Below are 24,451 nucleotides of genomic sequence, written 5' to 3'. Positions count from 1 at the left end.
CCTCACAAAACAGCTCGTTGGGTGCCAAACGATTTTATTAATAATCTGGTATACATATTTAGCACTTCAGCGGGCAAGAGTTGCACAACTCGATACGTGCGAAACAATCGTCGAAGAGCTAGCATGCAGTGGAAAATTTCTAATTTCATATATCACAAATTCCTTCCCTTTCACGATATATTTTCCTCATTATTTATATGCTAAATTATAGGGAAAGTCGAGGTGGATAACATAGAAAAGAATTGTATAAATCCGTGCAGCCATTCTTTATTTGAGAAGGATTTTTTTTGCAACTGTTAATGTGCTGCTTTTGTTGTTTGGTTCAATTCGAACGTAGCTCAAACTCCTACGAGCAGGAGTTAATTACACAAAACTAGTTTTGCTTCTGCACTTACAGTTCCCTACTTTCGTTTTATCGACACTACCATGTCCGCATTGCATACTATGCGCTAGTATTAACCAACTTATTCTCATCCCTTTTCCTTAATTCGGAACAGATTTTTCATTCCAACAGCAATCAGCCACCCACAATCACAGTCCTCGGTCATTAATATTCTTTCCGCTACCGCTAGACTTTGTGGTACACCGTTTGCTGTCCTATCCGGTAGTAGTAGTAGTAGTAGTAGCAATCCAATGCATGTTTGGCTCGGTGGCTCATTTTTCAACTCTTCTTGCACTCATTATATATAGTTTTTAGTTCGACTTTATCTTCTCAGTTTCGCCTTCTGCTGCCGCTGATGCTGCTGCTGCTGCTGCTGCTGCTGTGGAGCGAGAATGAAAATGAAAAATTGTGCTAATCGAATCCGCCATGCCATCCGATTCTGTTCCAGTGACTCAATGGATGCGAAAAGTTCCCACGAGGTTATTTTCCGGCTCCCGACAGTGAATAAAATACCAGCACCGTGCCGTTACTCCAGAAGGAAGCACAAATCCGTTCAGCTAAGGTGGAGTGCCCCGATGACCGAGCGGCTGGCCGACCGGTGCACGCGGTAGCGGGTGGCAACTAGCAGCAGTTAGATAGCACATAAACTTTTATAAATTCGCCAATTTTTCAAAACGGAAAACAGGTGTCGGTTATGTGTTTCCTAGCGAGTGTGGCACACGTTTTTCCTGCTGGAACTGATTTTTTCGAGTGAGTGTGGAACGAGAAAGATAGCAAGAAAAAGACACTGAATTACGTTGGGAAATGATATCGTTACGTTTACCTTCCTTCGTGTTATGATATTGTAATCAGGATCACTTTCCAGCAATGTGCTATTCGAACGAAGGGGGTTTCACATTGGCCGTGAAAAAAAACTACTAGAGGACGTCTTCTAGTTAACTTAGAAAATGATCGGTTGTTCAATAAATCAGTTGAACATAAAATTAGGGAAATAGGTTCAGTATGGAATATTGTGAAATATTTCGCTCACGGTTGAACGTATGTCCGTTTATTGTGTAAAATCAGTTAACATTCAACGAAGTTTTTCTATGTGATAATGGCGATGAAATTTTTGTTATGTAAAACTTTAAGCAGTTTCCCGGAATTTCTTTTTATACTGTCATGCAACGGAACGGCGTAGAGGAGCATTTCAGGATGAAAAAAGGCCAAATTTCCTAAAAAATATTTGGTTTGGCAGGCAATATGCAGCTATGGTCGAGCATGCTAAAGCTTCATCACTGTCGGAACAGTAAACAAGAAAATATACCGTGAAACGATTGTTACCATTTCTACGCAACCATGATGTTCCCTCGCTATTCTGGTTTGATTTTGCATCTTGTCACTACGCCAAAGATTTTTAGTAATGTTATAAAGCGACTGGAGTCCACGTTGTACCGAAAGAGGCGAATCTACCTAACTGCCCGGAAGAGATAATTCTTTCAATATGAACAACAAGCTACAACTATAGAAAAATTTCGGCAATATTGGACAATAGGAGCTAAATCGGTTGCGGAGGTGGCTGAAGTAAACTAAAAAAATCGTGGTTCCTTTATGCAGCCTAGTTAAGTAATTGTAATCAGTTTTATGAAGTGTTATATCAAATATTTAAATAAATAAAAAATTCATTAGATTGAACTAACGGAATATTAGTTTTATTCCAAATTTATTCTGTTCAGATTTTGTCGCGAACAAGCTTTAGTCCTAATTTTGTGATCAAACTTCGTAAATACTAGCTTAACGTTTTATGCATCGTGCATTACAAAAAGTGCATACCTCTCATTTTTAAAGTACAGTGTACCTCAACATTACGCTTTTGACATTTGTTGTTTGCTTATGAATGAGGCACTGAGAGAAAAGGTGCATTGCGGTCAAAATTTTGCTCACGCATCTCGTAAATCCGAACTACTCGCACGCCATGCTGTCGAAATTGAAGGATGTCTCAAATAAACTGCACGGGTAGACAGTTCAATGCATGATGTGCTGGTTCTCCAAACCAGTTATCTTATGTTCGAGCCTCAACCTAGAAGGATGGCAACGAGTTAGACTTTCGACTAACAAGATGGTGGTGACTCTAAATCGTGACGATAGGCAAAGCAAACCGACCAGAGTACGATCCCGGAAGCTGCTGACGTAATTTGATTGTGTGGTACAAGATGATGAAACCAACGTCAAGACAGCTTTTGAACAGTCTCCTGGACAGGAGTATTTACCGTAAGTCTATTTGTTTACAGTGTTTTCAGTGATAGTGTCTTTACAACAGATTGCCTGAATAGTCATCCGTCTTTCAGTGATAAAACCTTCGTTAGGATTCATTGAAATTCAATTTAATTTAAGTTTTACCATCGGCAACTGCATTGGAATGAACTGAAGTCAATTGGAGCAAAACCATAAATCATGGTTTGCAACATCGCCATAAAATACACTACAACAAATGTATTGTTCGAAGGATCCGTCTACTTAGCGATTACCGTTCGTATCGTGCTGGCAAGCAGCCAAGGCAAATGTGTATAACGATGGACTTTGAAGTTTCCCTGGAAAAAGTTTCATGTTGCCATGACTCGAGGAGATGTTCCCAGGATTTATATCTGTATCGTACTGCTGATAAGCTAGATAAAAAATACCTGATTTGGCCAGCAATTTTCTTCTGCGGTTAAAAAAAACATTCGTTACAATTTAGTTCATACAATCTTTACTGAGCAGGCAAAAAGTGCCTAGAACTATGTATTCTACCAAACTATCAAAGGCTTCACGGTTGTAGGTCTCCAAAACACGATTAAAAAATTTTACTCAAAATATTTATGATCCTACTCATATTCCGAAAGAGTCTAACAATCCTGAAAAAAGCGTTACTTCTTAGTTACTGAAGATTTTGAGTTTTAAACTCTAAAAATACTGAAATTGAGAGTAGAAGTTACTCATGACCATCGATGGAAATTTGTGGTAGCTACTCAAATTTCGACGTTTTAATAGACTCTGAGTATTTTATTTCATTTATTTTTAAATTGTCGCACTATACGACGGCTAGGAATTTCAAACACTCGTTATCGTGTAATTTCGGAATCGGAATTCAAATCCGGAATAAATTCAGAAACTATGTTAACAACCGAAAGATCTTTTATTTGAATCTAAGTTCAAGAAAACCGGCTAAACCAGGAGAAAAGTAAATAAATTCCGCTTTGGAGATTTTTCACCACAATTTCCGGAACTGTATTCCAGGGATCAGTATGTATGAGGGGAATATGTATGGTTGTCAACTGGTCAGGCCAGTGAAATAGAGGTATTTATGTACTATTTATGAGAAATTAACTTATCTATACATATCTTTCTATAAAAGCAAATTATTGAATTTGAAGTGTTTTTCACTCGCCACTCTGTAATACCGGAACCGGAAGTCAGATCCATGCGAAATTTAAAAATTTTCCATGGGACAAGTATGGCTTTCATTTGAGCCTAAGTTTATTAAAATCGGATCAGCCGTCTCGTAGAAAGGTGAGTGCATATTTTTATCACATACACACACACAACCATTTATTCAGTTTGTCGAGTCGAATGGTATATGAAACTCTACCAGTATTGGGAAAAAATCGATCCTTCGAAAATCGCGACTGAAATGTTTCACTAATGATTTTTAGACAAAAAAATCATCGATCAGAAAACTCACTGTAGAAAAGTTCAGTACTGATTTTTTTTAAATTTATTTTCATAGCCATTATATCTGAACCCTTTGCAAATTCGCCGATGAATAAAAACTGAACCTTTCTAAAAATACTCAGTGTGCGTAGGGTGGGTTGATAAGTGAATCAATAGCAATGTGATATGAACAAGTGGGGCAGATCACATGGCTTGCTTGCGTTGGTAATCAAAAATTTGTAAATAGTTCGGTATGACGACATACATGAAAAATAAACATGCTTTGATTCAATGCCAACTAGTCCGAACGATGTGACGAAAGCAAGCACGTGGTTTTTAGTTATACTTGGCTTGCTGAAGCAAGGTTAATTTCACTAACACAAAAGAGTTGTGTTTGCCCCACCACCCCACATTGAATCAATAGTGGGGATGCATTGGAATTTTTTTCGGTAATATCGTGGTGGTGCAGTCATATCCATAATAAAAGCAGCAAGTATTGTGATTCGTGATAATTATAATGATAACAAAAACATTTAATAATATAATCACAAAGCAAGCAAAGCGGCAGATTGAAAAATATTTGCCAATTTTGCATATATATCACACGTAGAAGTAACAGCAACGGAGGCTGCCGCTACGCCTATTCAAACGCTGCACCTGCTGTGTGTGTTCGTGATACGCAAAATGCTGCGCTCCTGTTAATTCTGTAAATCAAATTCATGCTATATAGCGTTTTATTCGGTTCAATCCAAATAGTGCAGGGTAATTAACTAGCTGGAATTAAAGCAGCCTTTCATCGTTATAATCAATGTTTGGAATGAGGAAAAACATATTGTAGTTCATATTGACCATCTTACGTGCCTCGAAAATATCGCAATTATTATTACTCAGTTGCGAATTTTTTCAGTAGAGATTTTTTTATTGATGAAAATATAATAATTTAATCTCGCACGAATTATTTCTACAGCGATATTTATATGGGTGAAAATTTGTCATGAAATTTCGCTGACACAAAAAAGTTTGAAGTTCAGAGTTTAGTGGACTCTTGTGTCATGAATGAAAATCTCGGAAATAATGAATTGATTTTGTCACAAGTAATAATGAAATGAGCTATTTCTGATCATGATTTTCTCAACACTGCACTCGACACTCGGCCTTCCGGGCCTTGGTATGAATCGACAAGTAATTATGCTAGGCTAGAAATGAGTCAAATTGAGGCACAACAACCACTATCTGTCGTTAAGTGGAAGAAACTGACTTTACTCAGTTTTCGTTACAAGTTTGACTACATCACATAAAATCCAAGATAGCTACCGCTTGTTTGGCAGCCTTTTTGAGCCGATTTTATTTCTCTCTCATGTTTCGTTACGTTACCAGGGAACTAAAATGGCGCCGCCATAGAAATCGATTTACCTTCACAAAAATAACTTTCACTTCTATTTTATCGCGACAACATATATGTTTTTATGCACTAAACGCATTTGAATTAAATTATCTAGACATTGTCAGGATAGATTTTTGATCCATGCTTTTGAAGGCGAGATATTCAATAAACAAGTTGATAGTTGCCGTTTTGAAATTTTTACAGAATAATCTAAACTAATTTTCTAAGAGATTGTCAGTTGGGTTTTTTGATATTCGTCACCGTTTCTGAGAAAATCATATTTGAAGTGTGGAAATAGCCCTCTAAAACGCCCTAAAACACACTGGCTTCAGCCCTTAAGGTTGAATTTTGACTACAAAATCGTGCAAACTTACTAAAAGACGTTACGTTTGCATTATCTGAAATTAAGTGAGTCCCAAAGAGTCAATCAATAATTTTAATATTGTCGAACTGTCCAATCTACACCAAAACTTGCCTCATGCATCTTCATACTGCACCAGCTAGCCTAGAACCAGACCCAGACCCAACACCGGCAGCCAAACCGAGTTCCAGTAATCCGATTCATATTTATTCAGTAGAACAGTTTTCAATAGTCAAAAGTTTCATTGAAATCTGCTGAAACTTTGTAAAGGTTCTCGCTCCAACGGAAATCGCCGGCTGCTGGCTGGCGGCTGCATCTGGCAATCAATGAATGCACATCCCGGAAAGATTATTCCACTCTTCCAACCCCCATCTACTATGACGATAATTCCCTTTCAACCCTACCGGGAAGACATTATTTCATTCATCATAATCTTCTTATTACACATTTCATTTCGGAAATTCGGTTTCCCATCGGCACTGTTTTGCGTCTTCCGATCGAAATCTCGGCGGACGGCGAGCGGCGTTGAATGAATAGGAGAAAGCTTTTAAAAGCTAAAAAGCGGAAGTCCGCCAACGATGCTTCCCTGATTTGCATATTCGATTTGAATGCGGAACATCAGGGAAGCTACGGTCGCGCTGTCAGTCGATCCGCTAGATTGATGTGTACGAAGATGAATTTCCCACATCGAAGCTGGAAATAGAATCGGAAGAAAATGGCGAAACTGGTGAATGAAATTTATCATTCCAGGGACGGAATTGATTCTCCGTTGCACCGTGCGGCAAAACAAGACTTGAATCAGATTGATGTTCCATGGGGAGGTGGTGTTGGGGGAATAAATTTGATAGTGAATTCGGTATACTAAAGCGGAACACAGCAATAGCAATTCTGTACTTTTCAAAGTCATTGGATCGACATCGCCTCAATTGGTTTCGACAACAATCCGTGATCAGTCAGACTATCCAGCGTTGGTGTAACGCACGGAATGCATTCTTTAGTGTTAGACTCCATAAACACACAAATAGTGTAAACTGCTAGGTGGTAATAGAAGCTCAACTTGAACTGTTGTAAACACTAATGAGACGAAGGCGAAACATGAAGGACATGAAAACAAATTAGTGTTTTTTTTGCACAAACCTAAATGTTTCCAAAAAAATTACATGTTTTACATTGTTTACAATATGCTATCTATATCCCGACTATTCCATCATATGATAGTTGGATACAGAATCGATTATTGCTTTATTTGGTGACAGTGAATTGTGATCTACTTGGAATAGGAAATAGGATTTTCATTCCAGGTGAGACTGATTTGCAGGGATTTCGGCCTACAATCGCTATAATAATAACTTTGATTTTCTTTTTTTGCCTCTCGAAAAATAATATCCTAAAGGAAAACGAATATCTTATTTTTCATCATGAGTGTCATTATTTTGGACTGATGATCTGAATAAAAGTGTGCATAATTAATCTGTTCAATATACATTTGATTTTGACCTGTTCGAACCGAATCTCACAGAAGAAAATAAACTTTGACAATTCGGAAATAAAATTGAATGGTAACCAAAAAAGTGCTATTTATAAAAAATCGTCCTTTCGGGCTACTGTTATTTTATATTATGTATACTCCTAACATATAGGTTTTCTATCTATGAATAGCATATTGCCTTCCGCTGAGAAATGCTTCACCCTAAATAATTGAAATTCTTAGTTGAAATAATTGTTTCTGAATGAAATATTTCTACTTTCAATTTTGTTGTCTAAGTCTGGTCGCATGGCAAAATTGTTGAATTTTATCAAAGACCGACTTTCGGTTCTGGGATTACTGAGTGATGAGTCTTCCAAAATCTCACACCATCACTAAGAGCAATGATGCAAGTAACGTAAAAAAAAAACAAAATTGAGATCAAAACTGTTCTAATTTATAGGTCATGTTAGTGGGTGGTAATATGAACCAACTTCGGTTATGCCGGTAACCAGATCCATGTTTCAAAAGTATCGGAAATATTATACAGAATATACTTCAAACCGTAATTTCGGAATGAACGGAATTATGAATGATGAAAATTTCGAACAGTTATGTGAATGAAGACTCAGAACCCAATCTAAAAGCTCTTTAAAGCTGATTTCTGTTTATTCTTCAATTTTTAGGTCGAATAGGTTTTTCTCAAACATATTTTTTGTGTCAAGAATCAAGAATAGGTATTTTGAAGAATCTCATAGTAATATATGTGAGAATATGAATACACTAAGGTTTTTTTCACGTAGTTTTTATGCGGTTTTCATTAGGATTTCCGAAGCTACGCCGTCTTTTACACGGATTTCCAAAATTACGTGGTTTTTCATGCGAATTTCTCATATAGAAAGGCTATGCAATCGCTGTGAAAACAGACTTTACAACCAAGGCCCGGAGGGCCAACTGTGATATACCATTCGACTCAGTTCGTCGAGGTCACAAAATGGCGGTGTGTGTGTGTGTGTGTGTGTGTGTGTGTGTGTGTGTGTGTGTGTGAGTGTGTGTGTGTGTGTGTGTGTGTGTGTGTGTGTGTGTGTGTGTGTGTGTGTGTGTGTGTGTGTGTGTGTGTGTGAGTGTGTGTTCCGGTTCCGGAATTACAGGGTGATATGCATAAAAAACACACGTTTCTCAGATATGGCTGAATCGATTTGCACAAACTTAGATTCAAATGAAAGGACTTATGGGCTCATACAATTTTCCTTAATTTCATTTGAATCTGACTTCCGGTTCCAGAATTACAAGAAAATAGGTTTATAATTTATTAAAAAATGCGCACTCAATTTTTTCGGAAATTTCTTAGCCGATTTTTACAAACTAAGAAGGAAATAAAATTTTTCTAAAAGTCCCCGAAAAAAATGATCCAGATTCGACTTCCGGTTTCGGTATTACAGTGCGATTAGTGAAAATTTTCAATTTCATGAATATTTTTTCAGAGGCAATTGCGAAACGAGGTGCACATTTATATAAAACTTACTGCTAAATTCATCTAGTTAGCAGATCTTGTTAGTTAGTGAATATATAAAACTACCTTGGGACTACTAGTCCCGGTTTCCGCTTCCGAAAGCACCGATAATAGTGAAGAAAATCTCCAAAAACACGGAATTCACTTTGATATCTCAGCAATGGTTAAGCCGATTTTCACGATTCAGGATTCATATTAAAGCTCTCATTGTCTTTAAATATTCAGTGCAATTTCATCCTGATCCGATTTCGTGTTCCGAATTTATAGGGCGATGAGTGTCAAAACATTCAAATCGCCATGACGATGCATGACGTAATGACGTCAATGACGATGCAAAACTAGTACGCGACGGTACGTGCGGCATTGCATTGTTCGCAGCGTGCTTTGTTCAATTCTGTATAGCATGCAGAGTTGCTACATTAAAATGTATATTTTTCAGGTGAAAAAAGGTGAAATTTTCTAATTCTTTTATTCAAATTGTACTTCCTTTTTAGTGTTATTTAAAGATCATGATAACGATGCTTTTCTATAAAAGTACACTTATTGCCTTTCTGATATAGAAAGTTTATGCATTTACTTGAAAAATTGACTAGTGAAAATTGGCCCAGAGGATGTTCTATATCATTCGACACAGTTCATCAAGCTGAGCAATGTATGTGTATGACTCATAAAACAAAAAATCTCATAGTCCCAAAGGATGCTATTGAATTTCATCATGCTTTCATAGGGTAAAGTGTGTTTAAAATTGCACACCGTCATTTAGAGCGACGATGCAAAAAAAGATTTAAAATTATAGATTTGGCTCAAAACTGATTCAATTTGTAGACTTGTCACTTACTTACTAAACGAACCTATACTGGTCCCAAGTACCGGAAATAGTGGTCGAAAACCCTAAAACGAGTCTCACTTAAATTTCTCAGAGATGATTTGATCGATTCCCACAAACTTAGAAGTTCTTATAGTCTCATAGGTCGCTGTTTAATTTCATCCGGTTCTGACTTCCGGTTCCAGATCTGTAAGGCGAAGTGTGTTCAATCATTTAGTGCGATGATGCAAAATAAAGTAAAATTCTTATTAACTTGACAAAACTGTTTACAAATTGAAAAGGTTATGTAAGTTTATACCCAAAGAAAGTTTCTTATTTTATTCAAGATAGAAAAAAAATTTCTTGACAGAATCTTCCAGTGAAATTTTTGGAAATATAAGTACTATGAGAAAGGCATCATTACACCACTAGGTGGATTACGACAGGTTTTTTATGCGAATTTTAAAAATTATTCGGTATTATTGATTTGTCTTAGAAATGCAAGAAGCGTCGAGATCTGGTGTTGTCCAGAATTTTTTTAAGTCATTTCTCAGACACTTAAATAAACTTCGATTTTTATTCTTTACCAGATTTCGACATTTCATGCATTTCTAAGACATTTGGCATCAACAATTTTCGATTTTGGAAACCTCACTGTCCCAAAGTCGATTTTTTCCAAACAAATTTTTGTCAAGACAACAATAGATCTTAAGGTTCATGAATTTTTAAAAAAGTAACAAAAATTTTTGTTCTATGGTTTCGCGGTTTTTAACGTCGAGTTTTGAAGTTACGCGGATTTCCAAAGTTACGCATTTGTGCGGTACATATCCCCCGCGTAATAAAAGACTTCAGTGTAATATTAGAGAGGCATAAATACTGCAACGGAAATTGAAACTGGTTTTGCGTCACTTCTTTGTGTTTTTACCTGTTTTTATATATATAAAAAATAGGTATAGAATTCGCTCAAACTTTAGAAAATTTTTCCGAGGCCCGGAGGGCCGAATGACATATACCAATCGATTCAGCTCGACGAACTGAACAAATGTCCGTGTGCGTGTGTGTGTGTGTGTGTATGTGTGTGTGTCTGTATGTGTGTTGTCAACTAAGAGGTCGAGATCTCAGAGATGGCTGGACCGATTTTGATCAAACTAGTCTCAAATGAAAGGTCTCCCCGTCACCCAGAACGCTATTGAATGGTTTTGAGATCGGATGTTTACTTTTTGAGTTATACAAAGTTTTATGTCAAAATTTTCAGTTTTTTGACAATATCTGTCACAATTGACCTTGAAAACAGAATATATTTTCAGACTTAGATTCCCCACGGTAATACCTATTAACAAGCCATAGATTGTTGAAATCCGTCCATTTTTAACGGAGATATTGAAATTTTTGTGTAAACGACTTTTCCCCTTATTCCAGCAGTAGAAATTTTGAGCGCTGTATGACAAAGAAATGCTTGGGAGCAACAGAAAACACGATTTTTTATACTGTGACATACAATTGTTTCTAAGTACCAAAAAGACTGTGTACAGCATCCTTTTTCATGACAATTTGCCTTGGAACGATTTTAGCACGGTTCGTTTTTGGCAACATAATCTTTCGAATATGGCATACATAAACCAGATGATATCAGCATTTTCGAGTTGAAAGAAATTCCATAATTATATTGATTTAAACTACTTACAGCAATAAAATCTGGAAGAACATAACTTCTATATACCAAACGACTCAGTTCGTCGAGATCAGCAAATGCGTGTGTGACAAATAATTTCACTCAATTTTCTCGAAGATGGCTAAACCGTTTTCTACAAACTCAGATTCATATGAAAAGTAGTATACTCCCAAACAATGTTTCTGAATTACGTTTGGATCCGACTTCTGATTGCAGAAACACAGGATGATATATGAAACGAAATTAAAATAATGCAATTCATTTTTCTCGTACATGGCTGAATCGATCTAAGATTCAAATGAAATCTAAGAATTATCTATGATTCAAATGAGAGGTCTTAAAATCCTATAAAATTCAGTCAGATCCGATTTCTGGTTTAGGAGATACAGGGTGATTAGTATAAAAATGTCCATTTCACATAAATTAATCTGGTTGATCGGGTTTGCTGATTTGGATAGTCGATTATGAAATAAATTTATTTCAGTTTAAGCGGTATTCAGTTTTCGATTCGGAATGTACCCCCAAATTTTAATTCGCACTACAATTTCTCAAAGATGTCTACACACTCCTCAGGTAACTTTAACTGATTTCGGCTACACCGATTTCAGAAGTCTGGTTCCAGTATCGAATCGTTTCTCAAAACTTAATCATTTTTTCAAAAAGGCCAAATCGAACTTCAAAAATAAAAATTCAAATTAAAGGACTTAAGGTCCCATACAAAATTGGTGAATTTTATCCGATTTTGGAATTACAGATGATGAGTTTTAAAAATTCATACCGATATAGAAGATGTAAATTGTTTGGCGTATTAATTTATGGCCATTCGAATCATTTTGGGTTATGCTAGTTCCTGAATATAGGCTCTGGAAGTACCTTAAATAATGACGAAAAACTCTAAAGTGGAACTTACTTCGACATCTCATGGAATGTTCAATCGATTGTCACACGTTAAGATTGAAATTCGATACGATTTACAGTTTCGACATTACAGGGTAATGAGTGATTAAAATCTCAATTTTCCGTTTAAAACGACGATAATTAAAATAATGTCATGAGAGCTAAAACACCTAAGAACATGCATGCAAAAAAACACATGCGGATTGATAAAAAAAGGTATCACCTCACTGTTAGGTGGATTAATCACGTTTTATTTCACTCAAATAATATGTTCTGAAATTTTAGTTGAAATAGTTTGGCAAAGAGCGAAACTAAAAACCACTTTTCATCTATTCGCATCGAAGGTTTGTACTCAGGTTTACGTACGAGTTTGAACCACAATGTTCATGTTTGTACACTGCACTTCTGTGCAAACTTGAGTACGATTTAGTGTGCACAAGTTTAAACATGGGAAGCGGTGTTAAAGTGAGTGCAAAAATTATCGTACGCATCGTGCATGTGAAGACTGTGTGCGACAAGTTCAGCGCGCCGTACATGGAAGCGCGTAAGCAAGATGGTATAAGAGCTGTACAGAATTTTGGAGACGTGTTCAAGGTAATTTTCATTGCTAATCTTCTTCAATCACCGATTGCTCGGAGCTGCTTTGTTTCGTTATTTGTCGTCGTTGTCTTCGAGCTCATCCTGGTCTACGCATTACATCCGCTAGAATCAACTACTATAAGACTACAACAAGCCATTCGTCAGTATGTGTCGACTGTTTAAACGTCGCTTAAATCAGTTCGACTCAAATTTAACCAGTGGAAATCGTTTTCGCGAACACTATCTCTTTGAAATGTTTGTTAGTTATATTTTTGTTCGAATTGGAAGTATGTAATCTATTGGTACAAAAAATGCCCGAGTTCATTGAAATGGGCACTGGTCTTACAAGCCAATGTCGTATGTTCGAGCCTCGACCTGGAAGGATTTTTAGTGTCAGTAGGATCGTAGTATCAGCCCTGCTAGGATTCTGTACGGTATGATTGTGAAGTCTGTCATATTCCACAAACGGAAGGCTTTTCAGTACAAAAGATAAGGAGATTTTATGCCTACTGGAGACATAGTGATAGATTGATAATAACTTATATCCAGTTGACTTTTGTCTGTTTCTATAAATGTATGGAAAAAATTGATTTTTAACGCACCCATCAGTACTCCAAAACCGGCAACGAACGGCATCGATACGGCTGCAAATCGCTGCAGATTTGTTCGATCACATATCAGTTGAATTTAATAGCAATCCAAGAACTTTTATTACCGAAAGCAAATTTAACGACTGTATTTTCGGAGCAATTTTCGTTCCATCTATAGCATCATCGTCAGCGTCATCGCCGTTACCGTCGTCGAACATCACAGTTCCACATCGATGGTCGATCGTCTGTCACATCAAACATTACCTCCCGGGGGGCGGGCGAGAGGGTTCGAGAGAAGTGTCGAAAAATCCAGCATTTTATTCGCCACGCCAGGTGCACAACAAGGTTAATCGTCGTGGCAAACGTGTGCCACGGAATTGACTCTTTACGTTTCGAAAAATCCTCACACGTCAACGGGTCGGAAGCAACCGCATCGTGACAGTCTCATGAATAACTAACTAAATATTATGATCGGTTCTGCTCTATCTATTTCCCAGTCTGGCATTTGGGTGATGTACGCTCACTGGATGTTGTCGTGAGCTGCTGGTGTATTTACAAGTTTGTCGTTTTCAGTTAAATCAACGTACAAGTCCATCGGGGGTACTCACGGTGTTCCCGCGCGTCGCTACCAGTGCTAGGTGCCAGACGGGCGAACCTATATGGGAAGAGTAAACGACCGTGAAAGATTGCTAATGTGACCGTTTTACCGCATGGTACGATGCTGCTGTTGTTGTTGTTGTTGTTGCTGTTGTCACTAGCGATGATGCTGTCGGTGATGATGTCGAACGCCCTGGGCTAGGACACCGGACACTAATAGGAAGTGACTAAACTGGGGGAAGGTCAGAGATGATTTTTAATGACCGAAGGAGGCCATGGATGGATAAAACGAAAATCGCTAAAACAGCGAATCTTACGGCAGTGTGACGACCGACGAGGGTAAAGGTCAAATTGGTCAGGGGTGTTCGGCTAGCGCTAGCTCTGAGCAGGTATCGAAATTTATTTAAATTGTCAGGTGATAATTTATTTGAACCTGTTTTACTGTTCGTTGGATTTTTTAATCTCTTGCTTTTTAATTTACTCATAATTAATTTTTTGAATTTATTTTCCGTTACCATGAAGTGTCACAAATAAGTTTATGTTTTTTGTTCGCCTTACTCCTTTTATACAGTTTACATAATGATAAAATTTATCCCGACTGTTCCTCCATTGAATGGGATTGGCATTGCCACTTAGTAGTACAGACACAAAGTTTGCACTGCATAAATCACACTTTAAAAATAATGCGCAACTCTTTCTAAAGTATAGATCAGTGGTTCCAAATCTTTTTTGATCCAATGTCCTCTTAACATACACTCTTAGAAAAAATGAAATTTACGCTTGACGTAAAACCAAGTATGCCGTAATTTCTTCGGCGATGACACAATATTACATCTACTAACATGTGAACATAACTGTTGCGTCTGTATCGATGTAAGTTTCAGCTAAATCAACTGTGAAGTTAATGATATGACTTATCTTTACATGCTTTGTACTGTGAATGTAAGTGAATCGCGACGCTCCTTTTATGTGCATCTATAAAGATGTAACATTTTCTAAGTCTGTACACACTTAAAAAAATCCTGTGATTTTACATCTTATTAGATGCACATAAATGGAGCGTCGCAAATCACGCAAATTTACGAGGAAGAATATTTAATATTGTGTTTAAAACTCCATGACATGAAATTCATTGAAATAAAAAAAAAGAATACTGATAGAAACCGCTGCGACTTGAACCAAGAATCATTGGATTGCAAGTACGTCTGTTATTCGACTGAGTCAAAGAAGCATGCATTTGCTTGGCTGGTAAAAGGTGCATTTAAATTCATACAGTCGCACCTGCTAGCAGAACGCAAGTTACAGTCGAAACCAGTAAAATTCAACCTCATCTAACATTAAGTCATTACAAATAAAATTTTCCGTCATTTGACAAATTAGGTCTTTTTGAATTACATCGTATGACCTGTAAAATTCAAATTTTTTTGGAGTGTACATTATTCTTCCTACTACCCATCAATTAAAAAGATCTTGAAATTTTGGAATGATGGATTAACATTTTTTTTCAGTTAACTGGAGTTTCGAATATAAAATGAAGCGAAATGTTAAAACAGACTAGTTCTTTTCCAATCCTACAAAATTAAAATGAAATATTAATTCTAAATCCTATTGAGCAAACAATGGGTAAGAAAAATAAATGACAACAGCGACATATCAAAATCTAATATATGCTTACCCCAGCTGTTAACTTCCGACATCCCACATTGCAATTAAGCTTCGAATGTTTGTATGTTAAGTGAACTGCAAATTGTCTTTGATACTGATACCGTTTTCGTTTATTGATCAGAGTGCCCGAGAGCTGATCGGGCTAAAATCGCGTAGTTTCGATCTGAAAATTTTCTCTGATCACACCACGCATCCATGTGAGTTTGTTTATTTTTTCTTATTTTCATGAGTTGTTGTTTAGGGCGCGTACCACGTGTTCGTTTACTCGGAGTCAGAGTCTCCCGCGTGTAGGTTCAAAAACGAAAACGGTATTAGAGTACGCTATGTCACTTTCGACCGTGTCTACTGTTTAATTTTGATATTCACTTCTCGGTTGTTAAAATGGCTTTGACGCAAGAGTAGCAACGTTTCATAATTTTGCTTGTCCACAACGAAAATCCTAGTTACTCGCACGCAAAGTAGTCTATTTTGATAAATCTGGCAAAACTTACTGTTACTAATGTAATAAAAGTATTCAAAGGACGTTTGACGATCGCCAGGAATACTGAATCGAGAGGGGTAGAAATCAAACACCGAATATTGCGAAATTGTCGAAAAGAGTGTCCTTCTGTTGCACGTCAACAGCTCCATTCATGATTTCGCATGCAAGCTGAGAATGTCATCTACAAGCAAATGCGAGAAGCAAAAGCAGTTTTGGTGATAAGTTATATGGGGAAAAGTTGAAAAGGTTTATTTTATCGCTCCACAAAACTTTTTCTGTTCCTTTTGGTTCCCATAAGAAATATGCAAAATTTAGCTCGATTGGTGAAACTAGATTTTCGCGCCCGAGGATTAAAGTTTGTATGGGATTTAGTATGAAAAAAATCACTTTTTACAAAAAAATCGGGTAGAGATCAACCCATGCACTCTGAAATTTAGTAAATGTGTCATTTTTGTAGGAAATTTAACGACGAAGAAAAGCTTCGAAGACTGCAAAACAATCCAACATTTGTAGAAAAAGTGATTAAAGGAAAACCGACACAAGGTCCGAACGATGGATCATATATAGATGGATTAATATATCAGCGGTATATTAAGCGGTGGTAATATGATTTTTCTTTTTTTTATGCTATAACGGTTGATCTGAGTTGTTTGATGTCTTCACAAAAGTTACTGAGCTTAGTATGAAGATTTTTTTAAATGACAAACCATGTTCCAAAACTCACTGTAAAGACACAAAAAGTCTAACTTTTTAATTTGAAGAAATAGGTTTTTAGTATTTTCTACAATATTTAAAAAAATTCAAATTAAATTGTTTTGCCGAAACCCTCTCTCTTATAGTTTAAAGCAGGGGTGGAAATAAGCAAATTTTTTGATTCACAGTAAATAAAAATAGTCAGTATTATCTTTTCATATCATATATTTATTAAAGATATTATAATGAATTTTGAAACAAATTATTTTTGATAAGATAAATTTTGGTTTTACTTAGAATTTATAATTGTTTTCATCGTTATCAGTATCACTGTCTGATTCGGAATCAACATTTCAACAAAGTAAGGCTCGTTTAAATGCTACTCCGTGTCCATTAAACAGGTTTGAAGTTCGAACGGCTGTCACTCCGGTGATATAATGGTATAAGTGACGTAAACATCAAAGTTGATTATCACTCAATTTTATCGGATATGGATTATCCGATTTCAATAATTTTTAGCTCGTTTGGTGAGTTTATTTCGTCAGTCGCATCAAAATTCCATGTGTCGTGATGTATTTGAAATTTATTCAGCAATACCGTCGTAGTGGAGTAATATCATCAATAAAATCAGCCAATACATGCTGCGATGATAATTATAATAACAATCTTTGTGCGTGCTATGCAGCTGATTAATATGACCCTATTTAGCTTGAATATCATACACAGAAGTAACAGGAGTGCAGGATTTTGCTACACCAATTCAAACGCACCATTCAAACTTTGAATCTAAGTTCGTGAAAATCGATCGATACCAGCTCCATTTTGGAGGTATAATTTTAATTTTTTACATCGTGATTCAAATGACCGACAACAACAAAAAGTTTTCTGCGGCCTAATACACATATTCAAGTTAACATGGATAGACATGAGTGAAACATTTATGTTCAAAGCTTTTTTAAACAAAAAACAATGTGTGTGATACTGATTGAAACATAGCAGATTTCAAAAAGTGATTGAGCGTTATATGAATAGCTAATAAGTGCAACTTATCGTTGAAGCCCTTCAAGTTTTTTTATATCGTTTATTTATACCCGACTTTAACCTAATTTTGGTCGTTCACCGGATCGGCCCCTTTAAGTAGTTTTGAATATGAAAACCGAATTTATATTTTGTGTGCCAAAACCGGGCTAGAACTTCTAGAAAGCAGAAAACGTTTAAAGTCATTTTTGGTGCAACTACCGGGAAAAAACTTTCAGAGTAAATGTGTTGATTTTTGCATGGAAACTTTCTACGTATTTCCCTCGGCTACGGGATTCATTCCACATTTTGAATGTTTTGTATTCTATCTAACAGATTGCAACCCACTGTTTAACCTACGAGTTGTTTGAGATCTAAAAGATTTTTGAATACAGGATATTGATGACGAACCTTTCATTTTATTCAAATTGTATAGTAATTAAATATTTTTATCTTGACGAATTAAGTTCGATAATATATTTCTATTAAAATATTTTTCGGAATCAAAATTCATTCAAGTGTAAAAAATTACACCAATTATCGATATTATCAGGTTCGAAGAGTAGTTTAATATAATTAAAATTACTTACGAGATAACTATATTTAATTATAGATCGTATTTGAATAGTTTTTATGTATGACCACGCAAACAATTTTAAATAAATCATGAGGTGATGCTGAGCACGATCGCACAAGAATTTTCAAGAAGTAGCTTTAGAATGATTGAATAGTCACAGATAGTTTTTCCCGCTTTTGAAAACCTAACTATTAACAATTGTGCCGTACGTCAAGAAAAGTAATTAAACAAGTCTCAGAAAACACTGTTAGTTCCGACCTGGAAGGATTCTTAGTGTCAGTAGGATCCATTGTACTAGCCATGCAATGATTCTGTACACTAAGAATCGGCTGCGAAGTCTGTTGAAACAGAAAGGCCAAATTCCACAAAAGGAATGTAATGCCAAGACTTTGCTTTGCAGAAAACACTGTGGTACACAAATGCGCGAACGAGTTTTTGTGAGAGCAGCTCTTCGCGTGCGCATGGTTGTCTTCTGAGAATGAGAACAAATTTGTCTCAGTGCAATAAAAAGAGCGCATAAGGTCTGCTGCTACTCTGTGTAATATACAATTCCCACCATTTAAAAAAATAATCTCAATTTTAGTTTTGTTACCCATTTTTTTAATTCACGCTGTTTGGTTTTTTGATTCACAATCAGAAATCTTGATTCACATTCTCGTGCGCAAAATGGGCTTATTTCCACCTGTGGTTTGAAAGATACAGACGATACTGCAAACAAAAACATAATTCACATAACTTTTTGTGTCTTTACAGTAAGACTTGGAGCATGGTTTGTCACTTTGAAATTCGGATTGTTTTTCAGTCTTTTTCCTCGTTAAATTTCCTACAAAAATTACACATGCACTGATTTTTAGAGTTCAAAGGTTGACCTCAAACCGATTTTTTTTTAAAGTGAATTTCTCCATACTAAATCCCATACAAACTTTAAACCTCGTACGCGAAAATATAGTTTCACCGATTGAGCTATAATTTTGCATGTTTTGAGAAAAAATGGATACGAAAAGTTTGGTGGAGCTGAAATCAATACCCATATACCAATGGGGTCATAACTGATTTCACTATTCTTTACATTTCATATTGAAGTTGAATTGAGTGTCTCGCAAATAGCGTCTGCTCATCGGTTCAAATTGAACTGTTTTAAGTTTGCACTTAGCATAGACTAAGTTTGCACTGTTCTGCATTGACGAGTCGAAGACGAAACGTAAAGAATAGTGAAATCTAGCTGGTCAGTCGCGCAAGCAGCTAATGAAGTTTGAATACAGGGTATAGGATGATGAAACCTACGTCAAGACTATCAGATTTTAAGGAGCTTCATGAACAGGAACATGTTATGTGTTCCGTTCTGGTTTGGTCGTATTTGTCATCTCTTCCTTCTCCCAAGTTTCCAGAGCTGTGCCCAGTAGAAAAATCCTGAGACAAGTTCAAACTCAAAAAGAAGCGACAGGCTGTTGTTAGCGAGTTGCAGTTCAAGGAAAACTGACAAGTTGCAGTTATTCTGGTGAGGAAAGTTACCAAGAATGCAATACAAAACTTACTGGAAAGAGTCAAATGAAAAAATCGCATTTGCCAAGAAGAAAGCATGAGTGAATATTTTTTTCTATACTCTGTATGAATTGAACTTAGAATACAGTCATGATTTGTATCTTGTTTGAAAATTTTTTGATCATGACTTAATCATTTTAACTTTTTATATGCTCATCGTTAATTTTCCGAGTTTCTGCCTTTCTCATATACTACTTGGATCAAAATGTTCCCGGAATCACCACTGTGTGGTGACTCAGTCACTCGATTAGATTTTTTTTGGGTTGTCACATCTGCCATTGATATTTGATCAAATTTTCTGCTTGTTACATAGACATTTGGCAGTATTGAGTACATCTGCGATTGAGCGTTTCCGATTTTGTACAATTTTCGAAATGGAATTAAATTTGCAACAACGAGTTTGCATTAAATTTCGCGTTAAAACCCGTTTCAATGGTGCGACGACATTGCAAATGTTAGGAGAGTGTTTCGACAACGATACTGTGAAGGAAACATTCGTTTATCAGTGGCACAAACGTTTCAGAAGTGGCCGTGGGTATGTGAATGATGATAAGAGAAGCGGTAGGCGATGCTCACAGTTATCATTGTTTACAGGGTTGTTTTGTATAATGAATTCCTTACACATGGCTAGACCGTCAACAAGGAGTATAATTTGGGCGTTATAAGACGTTAGCGTTAAACAATTCGACGAAAACGACCAGATTTGTGGTCAAACAACTCAAGGATCTTGCACCACGATGCAATCGTTATTCGTGAACATTAGGCTAAAAACAATACGAATACCATACAGCACCACCGAATTCACCTGATTTGGTTCTCTGCGACTTTTTCCTCCGTGGAACGCGTTTCAGCTCCCGCTATGAGGTTATGGAAAAATTGTAGATAGCTCTGATGACCATACCGAAAACTGAATATAAAAACTGTTTTAATCCAAGTAGTGGTGTAATGATGCCTTTCTCATATCAATCAATCTATCATATATAGTATTCTTCTTCTTCTGTGATATTCTTCAAAATATTTTTTTTCGATACTTGAAGGAATAACCGGAATCACTTTGTTCGGTCGTCTACTGATAATGACTACCGATTGGAACAGTTTTGATGTCGATTTAGAATTTTTTAAGTATATTGTTTCGCCCCTTTAAGTGATGGTATGAAATTTCTAACACGCCCTATGATTCTGAAACCGGAGATGATCGAGATGAAATTCCGAAGCTTTGTGAAGAATCATAAGACAATTCATTTCAATTTTATTTTGTGAAAATCGGTCACGTCATCTTTGAGAAAATTTAGTTTGACTTATTTCCATTTTTCGCACGTTTTACCCATAACTCCGGAACCGCACATTTTACTCCATATTTCCGGAACCGGATGTCGGATCCAAATAATATTCAGGAATTTGGTATAGGACTACAGGACCTTTCGTTTGAATCTGAGTTTGTGAAATTCGGTTCATCCGCTTCTAAGAAATTGGAGTGATTTTCGATTTGGAGTACACGATTACTTTGTTCGATACTTCCGGAATCTGAAACGAAGATCCGGTTTACCCAAATCCAAATTTGGTCATCAACTAACCAAATCAGTCAACTTCAAGAATTATACGGCTATTTGCATGTATTTGATTGAATTTTGCCGTGCAAGGATGGCTTTTATCGTATCAAAGAACGTTCACTGGCAACTCTTCAACGATTGAATCAGTGCCATCAAAAAGAGAAAAGATGTTTGTCGTCAATTAGTCGTACTTTAGTATAGATACACCGATATATTTCTGGAATAAAGAAATAAAAGTTCACAGAAAAAAATAATGAATTTTAGGGGTGACAGAATTCTACAAACGATACATTTCACAACTACTTAATTTTTCAAATGACGCAATATTTCACTAGCTCAGAATTTTACATGCTCCAAGTGTAATTTGCACTCTCCTACCAAGTACCGCTGTATAGATTTATATTTATCAATTATTCATTAAACATATACCTCTGCGATCCAGTCGAGTAACCGATGTGCTTGTGATCTAATGTTACTCGGTTCAAGTCGCGCTGCTGCTATCGATCTTTTATTTTTTATTTCATTCGAATTCAAGACATGCGATTTTCAAATCACACAATTTTACATGTTCTTGAATATAAATTTGTATGAAATATGACGCTCCATTTATGTGCACTTTATAATATGTAAAATCACAAGATTTTTTCGAACTGTGTTGAAAAATTCACACGATTTCTACTAATATAAACGATTACCTATATTCGGAAGTGTGAAAGAAGCATTTCAGTCTTCCAGTTATGTATGTCTGTGGCATTACCCATCCGTCTTTTTCTACTCGAACAAACTTTTTGAAACTATGAGAAATGTTGAACAAAAAAAATCTGAACTTGAATTGTAAGGTGGAATAGCCCATACCGTCCACAAAATGGCCTTATTTCATCTCAGTCAAAACACAGACAGTACAACAGCAACAACGACCGAACGAGAGCGTGAGCTCAATGTCGCGATGGAATTCGAAACTGTTTTTCCCCTCCGTGTCGCGTACCTCTGCGACCTCTTGCACGTAGAATTATAAAGTCATAAATTTATTTCCACCTCCACCAGCCCTGCTGGATCGAGACCGACCGCTCGAGACCGGTTACGCTTTGTTCTTTGTGATTCCGCACGGATCTTCCGTCCTGAGCCCGGTCGAAAGATAAATGGATCAATTGATGGTCACCGGCGTCAACACAACAACGTCCTCGTTGTAGACGGAATTGCATCCGCTGCACACCGCCGACGGTTTCAATTTCGGGAAGTAAGTTCATAAGAACGGAACGGGACGGAACGGAACAAAAGGATCGCACGCATGGACACGGGCCCGGGTATTACTTTCCGCTTCCATGTGTGGAGGCGGTGGGTTGTTTTGTTTTCACTGTCACAGCCGCGGCGTTGACGTTGAATCTCGCGGGGACGGCACGGCACGGCATGGGATAAAATTAATTACGTCTGCTGAACGAGGATAATTGGTGACCGGTTGGCTGCCCCGATCGGTCAGTCAGCTTGATGGTTTGATGTTCGACACCGGCTGTGAAGTTCAGATAGGAAATCCTGGTGCGCACCGTGGCTGTCAGGTTATTCTAGGATCAATGACACAGCCAGTGTGTGGAACGGAACAATAACAACAACAGCTACAATAGTTAAGCTCACATCATCATTGGCCAGATTCAATGAAGGTGTAAGGCAGACTGAATGCTGAAATCCATTCGGAACATTGTTTAACATGCACTGTGACGATGGTGATGAAGCTGATATTAACTGACCAGAGCAGTGCACTTTTCCGGAACGAAATTCATTGAGCTAAATATAATATATAGGCAATATATAGAAAAACAAATATTGCATCGAAATTGAATGAATTCAAATATTGATAGATTTGTGATAACAAATTTTGTGCATCATGTTGTATTATTGATTTACTTTTCCACTGTACAGAAACGTCACGGCATGTTCACTGAAAATAAAACTCATTATTTCATTTTCTTAGTTTCTTGGTCAACCTTTTCTGTCCATTTCGAACCAGTCGCGGTTTTTCCATTGTCGGCAGCTACTCGTGTAGAGTTAGTTGCTGCTGTTGTTGTCGCTGTGGTGATTGTGGTTACGACATTCGATGTTTATTATTCCTTCACCCCCGAACCGCGAGGATACCGACCGTGAGAATCGGAATCCTGTTACTGCCTTTCAATATTAGTCCCGCTCGATGGGTCTTGGTAGCTGGGTGGCAGCAAAGGTGGCGGTTACCAATCGTTTTATTCCGAGACCTAGAGAATCCTTTTTGGGGAACTTTATGGACAGGTCTGGTTTTCTCTTCGGTGTCTCGTCCGACTAAACGAAAGCAGATCGTTTGATATCGAGATTTATGGCTTGTGGTTAACCGCAGTAACAGAAGGAACCGAGGTTGATGGACGCTCCCAGCCTTAACTCCTCCTTCTTCGTGCATGGGTCACATGGGGTTGATTCCGACCAAAAGTGGGTTAAACAAGTAGCCACTAGGATGTCGTCTTTTAATGGAATTGTGGTTCAATGATGTGTGAAATATCAAGCATCGGCGTTAATAAATTAATAAATCGGTTGCCTTGTGTTCGATACGTTTATGATCTGGTCTTTTGTAGTTGCTACATCACCGCTGCGATACATTGAGAGATAAACCACTCAAAACATAGTAAGTGTCAGGATTGGGTGCTGAGACTTGAGACCTTGAGACGCGGGTTTACTACCGGCCAGCATCCACGGCACTTACGAAATTATGTGCTGTTTTCGTTCACTGATTGCCAGCAATTGATACTTTTCGGACCGAACCGACTACGGCTACGTGAAAGCTTTTTGCCGTTTCATTGAGAAAATTCGAACAATGAGTATTGGCTATAACCAGCGAGCACGATTAATTGCGACAGCTAATGTCACAATAAATTGCGATAATTTATTGACGTGTCGAATGTGGAGCGCCGGAGCGGGTTGCGTTTGTGTGTGTGTGTGTCATGGGATGATTTTTCGTTTTTATGTCTTTTGTATTCCGGTTGGACTGGATTGTAG

General features: G+C 37.1%; 2 protein-coding genes across 5 annotated transcripts in view; both read left to right on the top strand.

Annotated features, from left to right (window-relative positions):
* LOC131429238 (streptococcal hemagglutinin-like) overlaps nucleotides 1-13,698 on the top strand; it is an 88,355-nt gene extending 74,657 nt beyond the window's left edge. Inside the window, exons 4-5 of the mRNA XM_058593286.1 lie at nucleotides 515-649; nucleotides 13,496-13,698. Coding sequence (XP_058449269.1) covers nucleotides 515-649; nucleotides 13,496-13,698 — 338 coding nt within the window. The remainder of the gene's footprint in view (nucleotides 1-514; nucleotides 650-13,495) is intronic.
* LOC131430223 (dnaJ protein homolog 1-like) overlaps nucleotides 1-24,451 on the top strand; it is a 167,244-nt gene that overhangs the window by 74,467 nt on the left and 68,326 nt on the right. The window lies entirely within an intron of this gene.

This window comes from Malaya genurostris, chromosome 2 (assembly GCF_030247185.1).
Source record: "Malaya genurostris strain Urasoe2022 chromosome 2, Malgen_1.1, whole genome shotgun sequence".
Classification (NCBI taxonomy): Eukaryota; Metazoa; Arthropoda; class Insecta; order Diptera; family Culicidae; genus Malaya; species Malaya genurostris.
This window is presented reverse-complemented; position numbering and strand designations above follow the sequence as displayed.